Below are 18,619 nucleotides of genomic sequence, written 5' to 3'. Positions count from 1 at the left end.
TGCATGGCTCAAGGGCTGGGTTTCCAGGTTTACCGGCACACTGCCCAACACTGCCCTGCATTATTCATCAAGACTCGTTGTGTGGAAAATCATTGAATTTTCATCACATCATAAATGTGGTCATGAAACTTACAAACATGATACGAAGTACAAACAGATCACTCAGCCAACACAAATTAGCAGCTTTTCTTGATGAAGTGGATGCACAGTAGGACAATTTGCAGCTATACAGAGAAGTGTGATGGATAAGTCATGGAAAATGCCTCGTAAGATTCTTTCCAATGAAAAACACTGAGAGTGTCACCTTTCTGAAAGACACTGAGTTCTGATACTATGGAGTTTCAGGAAAAACTGGAAGATTCAGTTTCTCTGTGCTATACAGCATTTTTGAGAGACATAACTTGAATTGTTTGAATCTGCACCTGCAAGGCATGGACTAGACTGCATCAGACCTCGTTGCTCACATGGATCAGTTCTGAAGTAAGCTCACAGTTATTAACACTCACCTGTTACATTTGAATTTGCCCACTTTACAACCTGTGATGCACATACATGAGAACTACAAGAGTGCGAATTAGAGTTTAGCAGCAACAATACTCACAGTGAAATGCTGCTGCTCAATTTCAACGAACATTTAAAGCATTTTGAAAGTTTTCAACCTCATCTGATGCTTTTTAATGATCCACTTGCAGCTGTTGTCAATGACCAGCCTTCTGAACTGCAACTAGAACTGTGCAAACTGCAGAACCTTTCTTTGTTGTAGAGAAGAATAAAAGGGACACTCAGTTTTGGACACTGCTTACTGAGTCCCATTTCCCAAATCTGAGAAAGTAGGTGTTGAAACTGTGCTCTCTGTTTGGGAGAACCCATTTGTGAAAGTGACTTCTCCAGACTGAAATCAAAGGAAAGGAACCAATTGAAAAATGAAACACTCTTCCATCTTATGCAGGTTGGTTGCACTAAAATTGATACACATATGCCCCTCAGTGTGCACAAAGGTTCACTCTTAAGTTTCACACTGACGGACAAGATACAGTAACAATGATAAGCAGCAGAGAAAAAAATGTTAAGAAAGATGGGTTTGGTTTGTTGTTATTTTTATTTACTAAACCCCAGCACATCTGCACAGTGACTAAAAGGTTAGTGAAAAATGTATTTAAACTGTTGTAAGGTTTTATTGTTTCTTTTCTTATTATTATATAAAGGTTGTGCTATATGGGACTTTTATATTTAGGACCACTTCAGTTTTACATTGTTAATACACCTTAACTGTATGCTAACATGCTGCAGTGTAGCAAGCATTTCTGAGTTATGCAATATGTATCCTCTAAAAGAAAACATTTGGCTAGGCAAAGGATTTTAAGGGATTTTGTGGCCCTCTATTACCTTAAAGTTACCCATCTCTGCACTACAGAACCAGGATACATGTATAAGAATACCTGTTTGGGGCCTGGTTCACACTATCTGCCTCTTTAGTGACAGCAGGCACAGATGCTGGAATCCACCAAATACCTCGACCAGTGTTCAACAAACCTTTATCGACAGTCAAGGTCACTTTTCCTTTTCCCTTAAACTACAATTTATCAAAAGATAAGTCTTTTCTTGGCTGTTGTTGTACCCAGCCCTAAAGAGTCACTCAACCAAACCGGCAACTCCCCAAAAGTTGTTGTCCTCAGGAGGTGAGAGATGCAGATTATCAGGAGAAACAGAAAACACTGCAACTTTGTGGTCAAAGGACTGATTCATATCACCTACTGGCAAGTCATGGTGGATGCTGGCCAGCAATAACTGAAGTTCCAAAATGGGAGATAATATGGATGGTGGTAGTTGCAGCTTAGCCCTATTAGGAGGGGCAGAAGAGTGAGTATAAAGAACCCAGCTTCTCAGATGGCCTCTTCTGGTATGTCTATACTGCAGCTGAGAGCATGTCTTCCAGCCTGGGTAGACAGACACGCAGCAGCTCTGCCAGAGCTAGCAGGCTAAAAATAGCAGTGTGGATGTTGTGACATGGACTAGCTGTCCGAGAACAAGACTGCCCAACCCCCTGGGTCCGTACTCAGACAGACAGACCATGCTGCCGCCTGTGCCACAATGTCTACACCAGTAATGTGATGGTCTATCCAGGATGGAAGGCTCAGTCCCAGCTGTAGTGTAGACATACCATTACAGTCCTCTGGTGCCCAGGATGTTGAAAGAGGTCCTTACCAACCTAAGTTAAATGGGGGCGGGGGACATACTGATCAAGTAGTGCTATATAAAAAGCAAAGCATTATTGAGGTGCTTGGGAGAGAAAAGCAGCTTCACCAGGAAGCTCTAGCAGCTTTGACCCCCTTCGGAAAGGGATCCTACAAAAAAATTACACAAAGAGGCCTGAGCAATCCTGAAGATCTAGCTTCTAGTGGAACCCAAGTGAACAACATGGAGGAACTGAAGTCCTTATCTCTAGAAGCTGCGCAGATGAACCTCCAAGCTCATCCCATACGGCCCCAAGACTGACCTGGACAGCCCTGGAACTGAGGCTGAATGAAGAAACCCAGGTACACGGTCTAGATCCATAAAGAAACACTAACATACCTCTCTTGTGAGGAATGGGCACCATGTGGAAGACAGAGGGCATCTGCACTGGGGGAACTACACCATCCACGAAAGAGGAAGAGCCAAACTGAATACTAGGAATTGAGACTAGAAAAAGGGCCAGAGACACCCTCAAAATAGAGGAAGGGAGTACAGAGATCTTGGATCTGTAGCAATGCTTACAGAATGTATATATATCAGAAATGTGTAATGCTACCTCTGAGGTTATAAACACCCAACTCCTCTAACCATTCCTTAAGGTCCTCTCTACCCACAGAAACACTATTTGTATCTGAGCTACACAGCAGAAGGAAAGAGGCTAAAGTACGTCTCTGTCATGACAATCTCCACACAGACTCCACGGAAGACTAACTAGCACTGACCTTTCTGAGGACTCCTGCTGCTTAAACAGTGACTGCAGCACTGCCTTCCCAAAATCAGCATCTGTTCTTGATACCAGGTCAAGAAAATGGTGATTTATGAAGTTGTGCATTGAATATATAGCAGCATTACAAATTTCATATAAGGACACTCTGGACATATGTTACACTGACATCGCAATTTACGTGGTTGAGAGCACCCCTAGGTACTGAGTCAAAATTTAATATTATTGATTATATTTATTATGGTAATACCTACAGGCCAACCAAGAACAGGGTCCCATTGTGCTAAGTGCTGTATAAACACACAACTCTTGCCTCAATCTAAATAAACAAGACAGATACACGGTGGAGGAAGGGGTATAATACACAATTCTCAATGAGAACATTTAACAATGCTCTCAAATGGAGATAAACAAGACTTTGAGAACAAGACCCCAGCTTAGAACAGACCCCTGAAGTCTGATGGCAGGTGAGGCTGTGATAGGGAACCCCACAGGAATTTTCAAAGCAGCAGAATTACAGGGAAATAACTTTAAAGATACCACAGAAACAGGGGTCTCAGTTGTGGAAAGTAAAAGGCCCAAGGGACATCTCACTATGAAAGAGACTAGAGACACTGTGAGTTAGCAGTGGGAGGAGCAGTTTCAGGTTGCCTGCATTCACATTAGCAGACTTATCAGTTTAGTTTGAGCAGGTTCTCAAATTTGCTGAAATACAAGTCTTCTCCAACTGCTTCTCAGCACATCAGAAAACCAGTTGAAGCACTTGCGTATGAATGTGAAGTGTTTCACAAGCACTGTAGGAGGTAAAACAAATTCTTAGAACAGTCAACTTCTCTAGCATAAAAACACCTTAGTATTCTCTAAGTAGTAGCTAATAGCTCTTTTGACAAAGAGGATGAGCAACTTCACCTCCCAAGAATAGCTATGGGGCTTTGGAAAAAAGTCAGGCAATGACAGCAACTGACAAAGACTTCTAAAAAATTGTTTCACCAGGGGATCAACAATGGTCTTGTTTTGCAACCCCATACACCCTTACACAAAATTCTGTTTTTTAAACCAGCTCAACAAAACATATTTTAAAACCAGTTGGGGCCACAATGTAGATGAGATACTCTGAACCCTGAGTCAGTTTCAAAACCCCCTTAATACAAAAATATTAAATCTGATAAACAGCAGAGAAAACTGCACATCCAACTAAGAATTACAAATATAAACAAAATGTTCTAACTACCATGCTATTTAACCGCTATTTGCAAATAGTTTTGCTAACAAAACCAATTTTTTTCCCCCTTTCTTGGTTGTGTGACTGCTCCAGCAGGGATATTTATACACTTGGTCCATGAAAAGTTTGGCTTGCGCAATACTGTGTTCTCCCTCAACGTGGCCCCCTCATACAATGGGGGTTAAAGGTCCACCTGCATGGCTGGAGTTGTATGATCAAGGACTATGACTGCAGACTGTTGCTCAAAAACAGTCCTATGGCCATGTGGCTAGGCACATGACTCTCATATATGCCAAATGTCTTGGTGGAGAATTAACAGTTCTCAAAGATTTCCATTCTAAAAGATTTTTAGTTGCTTGTAACTTTTTCCAACTTTCACCTTTCAGACTCAAATTTTCCAGCTCACTTCTTTGCCCCAGGTGATTTAAACAAACAAACAAAACCGAGCAAAATGATTCATCTGTGTGAAAAGACTGAAAATAAGTATTTGAAAGGTAACAAAAGTTTGCCACCTTCTACTGAATATGTCTAGTGCCTCAGTGAGAAGGGATACAAACTTGATACGTAGCAGGAACAGTTCTAGTTGATACATATGCCTTTCTGTGGTGGTGATGGCAAAATCTACTTTGATTTTTGTCAAGTGACAATAGTTTAAAAACATACTTCACCCATATTCACTAGTCCTCATTCCCCACAAACAATGGTTGGTTTGTTTTTTAAACAAAGTATCCCACTGTGCTATTGGTACTAGACATGCATATGTAAGTTGAGTGAAATAGTTTATCACTGAAAGTGCATACAGACCATCTTTCCATGGGACATTCGAAAGCCTGTATGGAGAAGTCCTGAGTCATGAAAGAACTTACTAAGTGCGAGTTTTGTGAATTCTACTGTTATGTAGTTATGAAATTTCTTTGATTTACTATTCTTTTTTAAAACCTAGGAAACTTTGTATGTATGAATTAAAATTAATTTTAATATGTATACTTTCAGAAATGTAGCACTATCAGACTTTTTTGGTCCAAATTCTCTTACAAACAGAACACAGACTCTCGTGTACAGACTGCATTTTAAGAAAACAGGTTGTACATAAACTGAGTATTACTGTATCTAATTGTTATGACTATAGACAGGGCCATGGTCAACAGCTCAGGTTGCTCTTAGCTGGGGCAACCATTGTATCAGACAACTGAACCTATAATCAATCACCCTTGCTCTTTAAGGTTCAGTGGCCACAGGCTAGTAGGCATCAGTGCTTGAAATGCTTCTGTGGCACTGCTGCTTTAGCTCCACCATGCACCATGGTAGCACTGCCAGGGCAGCTGAAGTAGGAGAACAGGGAGCCCTTAAAGTACGGAGATGCTCAGAGACTGGTGTCCATCCACCACCCCATCTCAAGCCCTCCCTTTTTCATAGCACTGGTCTTCTTAACATGGTTCCCACCGCCACACATAACCTTTCTTTCCCCAAGCTCATACACACACCTGCTTCCCCTCAATTCCAACTAGCTCCCGCTGAATCCCTGCACTCCCTCAGGTGCCCCCAACCACAGAAAACAGCACTTTGGAGAGCCAAAGGGAGAAAAAGTGGCTATGTGCATTAGCAGAGATGTGAAGAGGTCAATGAAGAAAGATTGCCTGGTCTCCCCAATCCAGATTCCTGCCAAGTGTATACCCCTGGTCTCCCCAAAACAGAACAATACTTCACTTAACTGCCCCACACCACAGCCCCTGGCCTCCCCCCACTACCTATAACCATGCCACTAAATCCCTCTGCTCCCTATATATCCCTGCTTATCCACTTTGACTTCCTGGGAGAACTCTTTTCTGCCATTCCCCACATGCCCAGTAATCCCCTCTCACCTATTTTAAATACCCTTGCTGCCCAGTCTGACTCCAGAGTTTCACAACCAACATTTTAAAAAAGTGAATATTATCTTCCTTTTCAGCTATGACAGTTTCATGTGGTGGAAGTTTACCTTGTAGTTTTGCCTATATACATGTAAAGAATTAAAATGACAAAATACAAATCAAACAATTAGTCTATAATTCCAGATAACTAAACCAGTAAGTCACCTGCAAATTAAAGGTCAGATTCACCACTGCACTCCTGCTACTTTGTGCTGTTCTGGTGATGCAAAACACCTGTAAACTCATCTTAAATTAGTGCTAGCTGCTTTATGAGGCTCCAGAGCAACACCAGAATCAGAACATACTGATGAATCAGGTCACAGAAGTTAAAATAAAAAAGTAATTTTAAGGTTGATATTACACATCAACTCACTGGAGATATCACATGGTAACATGTACGTTTGAGTTTTTTATTTAGTGTTCAGGCATGACATCTTTATTTTTTTAAAAAAACAATGATATTTTCAGATAAAATGTTTAATTGCAGTTAAGATAGAGAGTATGTACGAGTAACTAAGGGTAAAACACACATTACAGGAATATCACAGCTACATCAAAAACAGGCATTACAAACCTAGGAAACTGAGAAATCCAAACACAGAAATGCACAATTAAAACACCGGAACAACCTTCACTTGACCTTTTTAGTATGTGCAGTGCCAGATTAAATTAAAGTGATTTTTAATTATACTGTGGGGTATTCTTTGTTTTTCCTCATGGTGTCAATACAAGACAGAGTTAAGGTTGTTTACGTCCCTTTCCATATGTTGATAGGACTGGATTTCTTAGCACAGAGAGATGGGGGGTGGCGAGTGTTGGTGTTATATTGGAGGGTGTGAGGTCCTGGCACCAACGTAATGCCCCATTGGGTGGGGGGGAGAGCAGGCACATAGAGACATCATGGTGGGGTGTGACCAACTGGAGAGGAGACACTTCTGCTTGGACAGTCATGGGGGCTGGGGGTGCGAAGAGATCAGAGGCGGGGATTGGGAAAGGGGTGAATTAAGAGGCAAGGGAGGCCACGGCGCAGAGAGAGACATCTCTGAAGGGTAATATTGGCTCAGAAACACCTTGTAGGGACAACTGGGAGGGAAGACCTAAGGAAGACACTGAGGCCCCAGGCCAGACAACTCAGAGGAGGCCTGGGAACTAACACTCCACTGGGGGTGGGGGAATCTGGAGAGGAAGCCCGGGCACTGACACCCCACTGAGAGCAGTGGTTGGGGGGAAGGGAAGGAGGCCCAGACACTGACACCCCACTAGGAGGGGGGGATCAGGAGGGGAGGCTCTGGCACTAACACCCCACCGGGGCTGGTGGGAATCTGGGGAGGAGATCCAGGCACTGACACCCCACCACGGAGCATCAGGGGGAATCTGAGGCCCGGGCACTGACACCCAACAGGGATGGAGGAAACGTGAAGGGGAGGCCAAGGCAGGGAGGCTGACACCCCGCGGGGGAGGAAGACACTCGGACGCTGACACCCCAGGGGCGAACGGGGCGGCGGGGGGCCCTGACACGGAGGGTGGGGGGGGACCCACGGACGCTGACACCCCGCGGGGGGGGGTGGGAGGGGCCCGGACACGGAGGATGGGGGGGACACACGGACGCTGACACCCCACTGGGGGGGGGGCCCGGACACGGGCTCTGACCCCCGGGCCGTGCCGGTGAGGGCGGAGCCGCAGGCCGCGGGCGCTCGGGGCTGGCTGGGCCGGGCTCGCCAGTCACTCACCCAGGTGAGGAGACTCTCCCCGAGCTCGGCACGCTCCAGGCTCTCCACGTTGAACATGATACGGGCGGGCTCGGCAGGGCACGGCCGCCAGACGCCGCTGCCGGGGCCGAGTCGCTGGCGCCGCCGCTTCCCTGGGCCGGGCTGTGGCGCAGACACGTCACCGGGCCGCCGCCGCCGCCGCCGGGACCCGCCCGCTCCCGCCGCCGCCGCCGCGCATGCGCCAGGCGCGCCTCACGCGCACAGGGCGGGCGGGGGCCGGAGTCCGGCCACGGGGAGGCCTCGGCTGAGCCAGAAGCGGAGAGAGGTACCGACCCCTGCCCGACTGGCCGGACCCTGCCCCGGGGCGAGCCTGGCCGGACCCGCCTTCTCGGGCGCCTGGCGAGCCCGGTCACCCCTCCCCCACCGAACACCCCCTCCCCCAGGGCGCCCGGCCCCGCGGCGAGCTCCGCCACCCCTCCCCCACCGAACACACCCCCCTAGGGCGCCCGGCCCTGGAGCGAGCCCCGCCACCCCTCCCGCACCGAGCACACCCCCCTCGGGCGCCCGGCCCTGGAGCGAGCCCCGCCACCCCTCCCCCACCGAGCACACCCCCCTCGGGCGCCCGGCCCTGGAGCGAGCCCCGCCACCCCTCCCCCACTGAGCACACACACACCCCCGGGCGCCTGGCCCTGGAGCGAGCCCCGCCACCCCTCCCCCACCGAGCACACCCCCCTCGGGCGCCTGGCCCTGGAGCGAGCCCTGCCACCCCTCCCACACCAAGCACACCCCCCTCGGGCGCCCGGCCCTGGAGCGAGCCCTGCCACCCCTCCCCCACCAAGCACACCCCCCTCGGGCGCCCGGCCCTGGAGCGAGCCCTGCCACCCCTCCCCCACCAAACACACCCCCCTCGGGCGCCTGGCCCTGGAGCGAGCCCTGCCACCCCTCCCCCACCAAACACCCCCCCCCCCCGGGCGCCCGGCCCTGGAGCGAGCCCTGCCACCCCTCCCCCACCAAACACCCCCCCCCCCGGGCGCCTGGCCCTGGAGCGAGCCCCGCCACCCCTCCCCCACCAAACACACCCCCCTCGGGCGCCCGGCCCTGGAGCGAGCCCCGCCACCCCTCCCCCACCAAATACACCCCCCTCGGGCGCCTGGCCCTGGAGCGAGCCCCCCCCACCAAACACACCCTCCGACGCACACTCGGGCGCCTGGCCCTGGAGCGAGCCCCCCCACCAAACACCCCCCCCCCTCGGGCGCCTGGCTCTAGGGTGAGCTGGACCACCCCTCTCTCATGACACACATACCCCTCTGGCTCCTGGTCCTGGGGCAAGCATGGCCACTCCTCCTCCACCAAATACACCACCCTCAGGCTCCTGGCCCCAGGGCAAGTCCCACCCCCCTGCCAACACTCCCCTCGGGCGCCTGATCCCTGGCGAGCCTTCGCTGCTCCTCCCCCACGAAACACACACACGCTCCTACCTCTATGGCCCTTGTAGGCCACTGCATCCCGATGTGAGCCCGGACACTCCTCCTCCCGCTTTGGGTCCCCAGGTCCGGGTGTGAGCCTGGTTTCTATCACCACCATATTTACTTGGCCACCCTGCCACCTACTCTGTTCATTTCTCTCCCCAACATACAATGTATTGTCCTGCCTTCTTGCCTGTTTATGAATGAAATTTGGATCTAAACACAGTGTTCCACATAAGTGGTTGGTTTGAAAAAAGAAAACATGGTCTATTTGGTTCTTTGTTTTCCATCTCCCAGTCCAGTTGATAAACATTAATTAGGGAACGCTGATGCCTAAAATGGTACAGCTCAGAACTCCAGTTTGGATGATTTTAGATGTCAACTGTTCTGAGAAACTAGGTTCCCAGCCTCAAAGAGCCAGGGCCCTTGCTCACACTCAACTTTTGACATTGACAGGGCATGGCCCTTATAACCACTACTGGCTCTTGGCCTTATTAGCCTGTATATTTCTATTGAGTTCCATGGAACTGCCATAACAGGAGTGCTGAACAGTATATTGGTAGTTTTCAGAGTAGCAGCCATGTTAGTCTGTATTCGTAAAAAGAAAAGGAGGACTTGTGGCACCTCAGAGACTTAACAAATTTGTTTGAGCATAAGCTTTCGTGAGCTACAGCTCACTTCATCGGATGCATTCAGTGGTGTTTGCAGGTATGGCCCATAGCTTGTCAAATCAAAGAGATGCTTGACATTTATATGCATTTATATAGTCTTTGTATTGCTCAGTTCAATAAAGAAATGTTTTTAAAAATGTGAAAGTAATATTTTTACATAAATAGTGGAAATGACCAGTTAAGATCATTTAATGCTCAGATGAGATACTTGTTTCAGGGAGGCTGAGTTACAGTTCCCTTTCCATTAGGAATCTGTGAAGGCAGTTTTGCATGGGAGAAAAGTAGATTACTTATAAGTAACCAGTATTCTCTGAAAATATTGCCTCCACAGAGAAACACCCATCCTCTCTACTTCTTTGCTTCTCCATAGTATCTACATTGGGCAGATCAATAGGAACTAGGGATTCAGTCTGTCATCATTAGGCAATGAACCAGGACACCCCAAGTTAGCTAACTGCTTTTAAATTGTTCCAACTATCTCACAACACAGTTTGTGGATTTATGAGGACAGTATATTCATAGAAATTATTACTAGTAAGTAATATAGTTTGAGAATGTGAGAGTGGCTTTTAAAAGGAGGAATTTGTCAGATATTTTTCTCATTCTTAAAATTGCTTCATATCTTCTTGATAAAGTCTTGTTTGTCCACAGTGAATTCCTGTTTACCCACAGAACAGGTAATGTATAGGCAGTGACTGAGTGTTTCCCCACCCTGCCTACCCAATATGCTTCAACTCTGCACTGGGTGGGGGGAGTATGTAGAGGGGTGAGCTGGGTGGGGGGAGTATGTAGAGGGAAGTTCAGTCTCAGTAACCAGTTGAATCCTTAGCCTGTCTGCTGAGGTAGCCAACAAGGATGTCAATTATGATGACTTATGCGATGTGGACACCCTATTAGCTAGGAATTGGACTGAAACTGGTTTTGTCTGTCTGCTGCAAGCTGTCTGCAGAGTTTCACCCATACAATGAGAGAGAGGTCTTTCAGTTCTAACAAAATGTTTTAGTTCTGTAGTATCTTCTCTCAGGGATTCAGTCTTTGAAACTCTTCTTGGAGAGGAAGGGGTGTTTGTACCCTGCAACATTTTCACCCTCTGAAGTATCTCTTCCCCCAGCAGCAGAGTAATACCTACTTTCTTCTTTCTCCTTTAGGAAAAGATGTTTCCCAGAGGCTACTGACCCCAGACTTCCCAAAGACCTACTTCAGCAGGTAAGTGTATGGAATTGTCAGTCCTAAGGGTTTTTACGTGGAAGCAAAGGACACTTTCCCAGTAAAATTGCTCTTGCAGAACTGAAGAACCTCAGCTTTTCAGGAAAATTTCCACTTTACTGGTAAAGCTACCAAGGCTGTAAAGGTCTCTTTCACAAATACACTGAGTTCAGGGGTCAGTGGGAATCTGAGACTGGTAGAGGCTCTAAGAACAGTTGCTCATCCCTTGAGTGAGTGTTTCACATGGATCATGGTGACAGCATAGGTCTCTGTGACACCAAAAGTGCTGGTATAGATTTGATTGCACCAGCTGAGATGACTTATTTAATACTGTAATGTCAGAAATATTGTAGCTGTATCTCTAAAGTAGTTACCCAGTAATGTTGATACTATTAATACTCACTGCTTGAACACTTAATAACACACTATCCGAATAAATAGTATTCGTTTTATTCTTCCCACAGAATTTATCTTGGCAATTAATAAGTTACTCTTATTTTAAAAATTGCTCTTATTGCTTGACTGTTTCAGATGATGTCCTTCCTCCTTTTAGTTTGACTGTCTGCAGTTTTTATTAAGTATAATAAAAATTAACAAAATAGTCTTTAATATTGAAGCTTATTTATATTATTTTTACTTAAATGTGTAAACACATGCCTCGTATGCAAACATCTCATCATGTTTACATAATCAAAATCAATAAATCCCTACTGCCTATGATATAGACAGCATCAGTTGATAACCCTCCATTCTCTAAAGATGCCATCTGCTAGAATTCTTGCTCATGGCTTTTAGTTCCTAGACTTGATACCAGCAGCACTTCCTCAGCTCTTAAAGAATGTTTGCCCAGAAGGAAGTGGCAAAGTGTGAGCCAGGGATATTAGGCATCTTATTGACATATCATGAACTACTAGAAGATAGATCAGTGTCTCTGTAGCCCCTTGGCATCCGATTCATGCAAGGTTTGATACTTTTAAAACTTCCCATTAAAAAGCCCCCTATGTCATGCAGTCTTAATGTAGTCTTGGCAATCTGATGAAAGTTCCTTTTAAACCATTTATTTCTGTGAATTTTAATCTCTAACGTGGAAATTCCTTTGGTAGTAGTGATACAAGCTTGTCAGGTAAGTTTCAGGGCCTAATGATTGATCTGTCTGACACCAGATTATGCAAGCAATAGGTGTGCTAGAGTGTCCTCTGAGATTCCTCTGCAAGGTAGTGCTGGAGTTCCTGTCCTGCCAGTGTTTCTCCTATGCCCATGTACTTAACCCAGTGATGCCCTTCTCTATGCATTAATGGTTGAAAGGTCCCTGGGATTCTGCATGAAGTGGACTAAGGGAGCATAGAAATTGTCTGACTGGATCAGACCAATGGTCTGTCTAGTCTAGTATCCTACTTCCGACAGTGGCCAGTGCTTCACAGGAAGAAACCTTGCAGTAGGAAGATTTGGGATAATCTGGCACCAAGTAAAGTTTCCACCTGTCCCCCAATATTTAAAGGGTAGTTTATGCCCCCAGAGTTTGAGGGCTTGTCTACATAGTAAAAGGAACCAAAATAACTACACCAGTTGTAGGTCACATCTTTAATTATATCAGTGTAAATCCATATGTGCATATTCTTATTTTGGAAAAAGTGCCCTATTGTCCATAAAAATTGAGTTAAATTATATAAAAATAGAAAATAAAAGTATCCATACACAGACTTGCACTGATAAGTAATTATAGTTGTGACTTGAACCTTAATTTCGTTCCATTTCCGTTTAGATAAATGCTGTGGGATTATATTCCTTCCAAAACTCTTGTTTATTTTTTAATCCTATTATGAGGACAACAAGAGTTAATGTCCAGTTCTTTTTTGGATTAGTTAATTTTTCTGTTATCCTGGTACATTTTTCTTTGATATGTATTTTTTTAGTCATGATAAATCATTTTGCATTGTCTTACCCTGGGAGCTTCATCTCCTTTGCAACCAAAGAAACTGACTAGCACTTTTAGAGGACAGCATTTATACCAGCAGAAGTTGGCATGCAACAGCCATTATGGGCCTGGGCTTGTGCCCTGCTACTGCTACCCTCACTTATGTAAATCGTTTAAGAGCCGAGGGTATTCCACCAGTCTTGCACTAAGAAGCAAAAGCCCAGGAGCAAGAATCCTGCCAGAATATTGTCTTCTGAGAAACAGAATTTCAGGTAAATAATTTCCCCTTATTCACCCTCAACAAATCCTTAAAAGGACACTCTCAATTCAAATCCATCTTTAAGTAAGGGATTTGAGCAAACTGATGAGCCCTGTACTATGCCCTGAAAGTCAACAGATGTATGTGACCTACTAATTTCTTGGTTACTCGTTTTTCATGCCGTTATCTCAGTGTGTCATTTCTAGACCATCATGCAGAGCCATAATAAGGTCCTTCATTTTTCCTATACCTATGTGACCCTTGTGTCTAAGATCTTTGTAATCTCTCTTGGGAGTATAATAGCAGATAAGACATCCCTGGTGAAGTAAGAGGCATTAAAATATATGGAAAATGTAGAAAATCATGAATATTCTGGTCTGTCTAGCCAGCAATAATTATTTCACATACTATGGCAAGCGCTAGTTCATTTTTAGTGTCCTCCTAAGTGGTGTTATGTGGCATTGTTCTAGCTGTGCCATATGAAACAGAATCTTGATAGTATTTCTTTTGTTAGCTGGCAGTTCAGAAGCATGATGAGGTAATACATCTGCATTAACATGCTCCTTTGTGCCCTTAAATTTCAATGTCCTCTGTGTGCGCTTCCAAGAATAAAAGCCACTGTTGTAATTTAAGATGCTGTTGTTTGTGATATTCCTTTATTGGGAAAGGAGCAATGGAGATCAAGTAGATAACTTGTGACCAATGTGAATTTTTAGCCTGAAAGTAATTAAATCAGCCTTGAAAAACTCTACTTGCCTAAGGCAAATAATTCTTTGTTGACAAGAGAGTAAATTATCATTAGTTTTACTATCATCAATCTGAGTCACCATGATAAAGAGCAGGCAAGAATTTGTGCCTGAGCTGGTAACTTGTAATGACAATTTTGCCCAGATAAATTACATTACTTTATACCCTTCTACCACCCCAGTCCCTACCAATCTGTCTATGTATAGTTCCATTCCATAATCATTGAGACTCATGATGCTAATGCATCTGGTATCTGCTTGTCTGCTATTTAACTAAGTCCTGATAAAACCAATTGTGACATAGTTGGGTCACAGTGCAAAAGATAAGGTAATTTCTTCTTTTCTTTTTCTCACTGGAGAGCCCTGATATTTTGTATTAGAAATACCAGGAGATTAAAGAGGACTGGCAATTAAAAAATTGGTTATTGTCCTTTTTGCTTCTTTTTTGATGTTTAAAGAGGGACTGAAATTTTTTGCTATTTTAAAAAATAACTTTGCTGTTTTTTGTTTGGTTTTTGTTTTTTTGTCGTTTGTAAGTTGATTTTGCTGGAGGATTGTGAGCTTTCTCATTCCTTAATTGAAAGGCAGTGTGGGAATGAATCTTTGTTAAAGAGAGAGTCTCCCAACTGATTATTCAGTTGGATGGATGTCAAGAAAAAACAATCAGTTCTTAAAAGTCTGAGTAAAAGTTACCTCTCCTCTGAATTAATAGTTTCACTTTCTTGGTTTTTTCTGAAGTAATTTTACCAGTCATCCATAGTCTTCCATGAAAACTAGCATAAACAAGAACTGAACTTCTAGTATAAAAGAGAAGGAACAAATTTTAAAAACACCTTTCTATCCTCCTTTATACATCATAAAGAAATGATGAGCACAAATTTTTAACACAGAGAAGGAAGAATGTCTTTTAAATGGATTATTTGGCATCTGAAAAACACATGGTCTTGCAGTTAGTTTGGTTCAACTAAAATTGTTAAGCTGAAAAGGTTAGGTAAATATCATTTAAAAAAAATAATAATTTGCATAAATAATGGAGTATTGCAAGAATTTAATAAACAAACCTTATTTACTTATGTCAACTCATTGCTGATTCTCTAGGAGAGCCCTGAGACACTTCAGTAAAAATCAATAAGTAGAGAGGCTGAAATCCAAATTTAATTCAGTCTCCTACATACCCCTAATCCTTACCCACATCCATCTCCCATAACATACATACTTCACTTCCAAACAACATGTCAGTTTTAACTTGGACCATGGGGAGTTTAGAAATGGATGTTTCTCAGTTCCCTTCGTGTCAGTCAGTCTTTACAATGGGCAAACCCCTTCTGTATGGCAACTGGAGGCAACCAAGATCTTTGCTCTGAGCTTGGCTTTAGGGATGCCCCTCAGGAAGACCTCCCCAGAATTTTTTGCCTTCCAAGCAGCACATACAGCAGAATTCAAGTCTCCCTTTGCAGCAGAGCTTTCACAAGATTTCTGAAGTGTTCTTAACTAAACATCACTGTTTCTTCAGTGGCTTCAAGGCTTTTCGCCTCAAAACTGCTGAATTTAGAAAATCTTTTGGCTTTCAGGGGAGAGTCTGAAAGATGTAATCTCTCCTCCACTCTGAGAAATGGCAGATGGACAGTAGGCCACAGAAACCCAGCTCCACAGTAAGACAGTTGAGCAGGCCTCAGGGAAGCTTTCTTCCCTGACACCTGGCCAGAATCAGTGGCATGGAACTAGGGGTTAAGATTTTCAAAGCCTCCCTGCTGCTCCCCCTGAATCCCACAGCCTGTAGAGCAAGCAGGAAAGTTTCACTGGAGTCTGCTGAATCTCAGGAGAAGGAATGGTTTCCCCTGTATCAACCAGGACGAAGAAATAACTATTCCCGGCCAACATATAGGCAAGGTCTATGCTGAAGTTATTGAGAAGGCTGTTAAACAAGCCCATCCCACAAGCTATTTTACTGCAAGGCCACAGCTGCCATGAAAGATGCTAGCTACTGCCACCTTTCTGATGCCAGTGAGTTGCTAGTGGCTGCAGCTCAACTCTCATTCAGTGCAATCGGTCCCCGCTCAGCCCGGAGCATGGAGTGAAATAATTCAGATCCTTTTCCTTGTGAGATGGACTTACCTCCTCTCCTCTTCCAGCTTCTCGGTGTCCCACAGGAGGTCACAGAATGGCTACTGTTTTTCCTTAAGGACATATGCGGAATAAAAGGATACCTCCTGCAGGATACCTGTCCTTTTTGCTCGGGTCTTTTCACACACACCCTCATTTTTCTCTCAAGGGTTTTGGCCCAGGGACTGGTGTTAAAGAGATAGCAGAAAGTCTTAAAGCTTCTCATGAGTGAATCTCCCCTCTAGATTCTCAAAAGAAAAGGAGAAATCTCTAAAGCTGGGCCTTTGAGCCAGATACCTCATGTTCTCAACTAAGTTTCCAAGAATTATGCACAAATAGGGGCTCTAATTTCTCAGGTGCTTATGTTTTCAGAAAAGTAACACCCAAAACCTTGCAAAATTGAAGAGCTGTGATTAAGATAGAGTGGGAATTCCCCATCAAGAGTCACTTGTATATAAGGACTAAAAGATCTTCATTACTCTGCCTAAGGTTAAGCTTGCTGTAGCTTCCTTAGTAAAGGGCATAGTCATACCAGCTGAGAGTGTGTTCCTGCCAAACCCATAGACAAAAGAATAAGTTAATTGCTCAGACTAAACTTGGATACAGCCGCCTCAGCCCTGTGAATATTGGCTGCAGTCTTATTGGGTGCAGCTCTGTGCTCAACTGAAAGGCCATTGAAGCATACACACATACACAAAAAAGGCAAAGTAAATCCTACATAAAACTACTTTAAACTTGATTTCCTTAGCAACGGTTTCAGGGCTGCTGTTCCACCTGACTCTGATTTCCTATATGTTCAAAACTTCCAAAGACATGGCCCAAGGCACCTATAACACCACTTGAAGAAATTGGAATGGCAGGCTAACATCTGATATCCTTCCAAATATCTTGCTGATAAGCTCTTTGGGGAACAAAGAGACAAAGCTGTCAGTGAGGCTTTACACAAGGGGAATAAGTCTCTCCCTTCTTCCAATGAAGCTTCTCTATTCAAACCACCTTATTTCAGCAAGTGTTCCCTTTGTAGTCACTTCTCTTCCAGCATAGATATTACACATTAGGAGGAGGCCATTGCTGCCTTTCCTCAGAGTTGGAAGATCAAGGCAGAGATTCTCTGGGAAACCATACAATCCACAAAACTTCCCTTGATTTTTGGGTTTCCCAAGTCTGGGCATATCCCAGCCCTTCTACCAGAGTGGAGGGGGCCTCATCCAGAAGTGAGTCATCTCAAAAAATGGGTGCTTGAGAAAATCAGGGTGGACTCATTATCACAGGGATAAGTTTATCCTTTCCCCCAAAGTAAATTAAAATAAATCAATGCTATCAACAAGACCTTCCATCGCATCAGAAAATGAAATTTGAATTAGCCCATCTCTTACACATTGGAACACTAGAACCAGTTCCGTGGAGAGAGAGAGAGATTTTGAAAAGGTCACAAGAATCTTTGTGGTACAAAGAAACAATAGCATACACCCTATTTCAGATCTTGTGTCTCTTATTAACTCCATAAGGAAATCAGTATTACAGGGAGAAATACTGAAATCCATCATTCCAGCATTGTCTTCCCAAGCTTAGAATATGAAAATAAAATTCCTGGAGGTCTATCGAAGATGTGTTTGGGGAGAATTACCCAGATATACTTCAGCTTGTGCTCTAAGAAGCAGCATTTTATATAGTGCTCCCTTTTTGGACTCATAACTTTTTCATGAGTGTTCACAACTGACTCCTTTCAAGTATCATCCCTCCTTTCAAGTGAAAGGGATACATGTCTGCCCTGTCAGGTTTACTTCATCATGTTACACAGGGCCCAGAAGCCATTTCTAAAAGCCTTCAGAAACATAGCTTGAGCAAACAGGTGAACAGACCAATTACAACCCACACAAAACTCCAGCATCTCAAGGTATCATCAAAGAGAGATGGAAAAAGGTAGTGTCAGACATTCCAAACATTAGCACACTTTTCCTAAGATAAAATCTCTGACCTTGCTTCTTGGGTAGTTGGTCTCATTTGAGGAATTTAAGGAGCATCTAGCAAAAGATTCAAAAACTAACAGCAACAAATTTAAGTACATCAGAAGCAGGAAGCCTGCCAAACAATTAATGGAGCCACTGGACTAAAGGAGCACTCAAGGAAGACAAAGGCATTGCGGAGAATCTAAATTCGTTCTTTGCATTGTTCTTCATTGCAGAGGATGTGACGGACATTCCCACACTTGAGCCATTTTTAGATAACAAATCTGAGGAACTGTCCCAGCCTAGGATGTCAGTAGTGGAGGTTCTGGAACAAACTGATAAACTAAACAATAGTAAGTCACCAGGACCAGATGGTATTCCCCCAACAGTTCTAAAGGAACTCAAACATGAAATTGCAGAACTACTAAGTGTGGTGTGTAACCTATCACTTAAATCAACATCTGTACCAGATGACTGGAGGATGGCTAATGTGATTCCAGTTTT

The 18,619-nt window shown here is 44.4% G+C and overlaps 2 protein-coding genes across 9 annotated transcripts in view; one reads left to right on the top strand and one right to left on the bottom strand.

Moving 5' to 3' along the window:
* Positions 1 to 8,013, bottom strand: part of HOOK3 (hook microtubule tethering protein 3) — a 192,917-nt gene extending 184,904 nt beyond the window's left edge. For 3 of the 5 annotated variants that reach the window (XM_043546660.1, XM_037902286.2, XM_037902288.2), the window contains exon 1: positions 7,822 to 8,007. In XM_043546660.1, the coding sequence (XP_043402595.1) occupies positions 7,822 to 7,878 (57 nt within the window). In that variant the 5' untranslated portion in view covers positions 7,879 to 8,007. Of the gene's footprint in view, positions 1 to 7,821 lie in introns of all 5 variants that reach the window. The other 2 variants (XM_043546661.1, XM_037902287.2) reach the window with 2 other exon arrangements.
* RNF170 (ring finger protein 170) overlaps positions 8,009 to 18,619 on the top strand; it is a 43,707-nt gene continuing 33,096 nt past the window's right edge. For 2 of the 4 annotated variants that reach the window (XM_037902299.2, XM_037902298.2), the window contains exons 1-2: positions 8,009 to 8,125; positions 11,086 to 11,143. The gene's annotated coding sequence lies outside the window, so the exon portion shown is untranslated. The remainder of the gene's footprint in view (positions 8,126 to 11,085; positions 11,144 to 18,619) is intronic. The other 2 variants (XM_043546667.1, XM_037902291.2) reach the window with 1 other exon arrangement.

The sequence above is a fragment of the Chelonia mydas genome, chromosome 5, assembly GCF_015237465.2.
Source record: "Chelonia mydas isolate rCheMyd1 chromosome 5, rCheMyd1.pri.v2, whole genome shotgun sequence".
Taxonomy (NCBI): Eukaryota; Metazoa; Chordata; order Testudines; family Cheloniidae; genus Chelonia; species Chelonia mydas.
The sequence above is the reverse complement of the archived record's forward strand: the minus strand, read 5'-3'. Positions and strand labels throughout refer to the sequence as shown.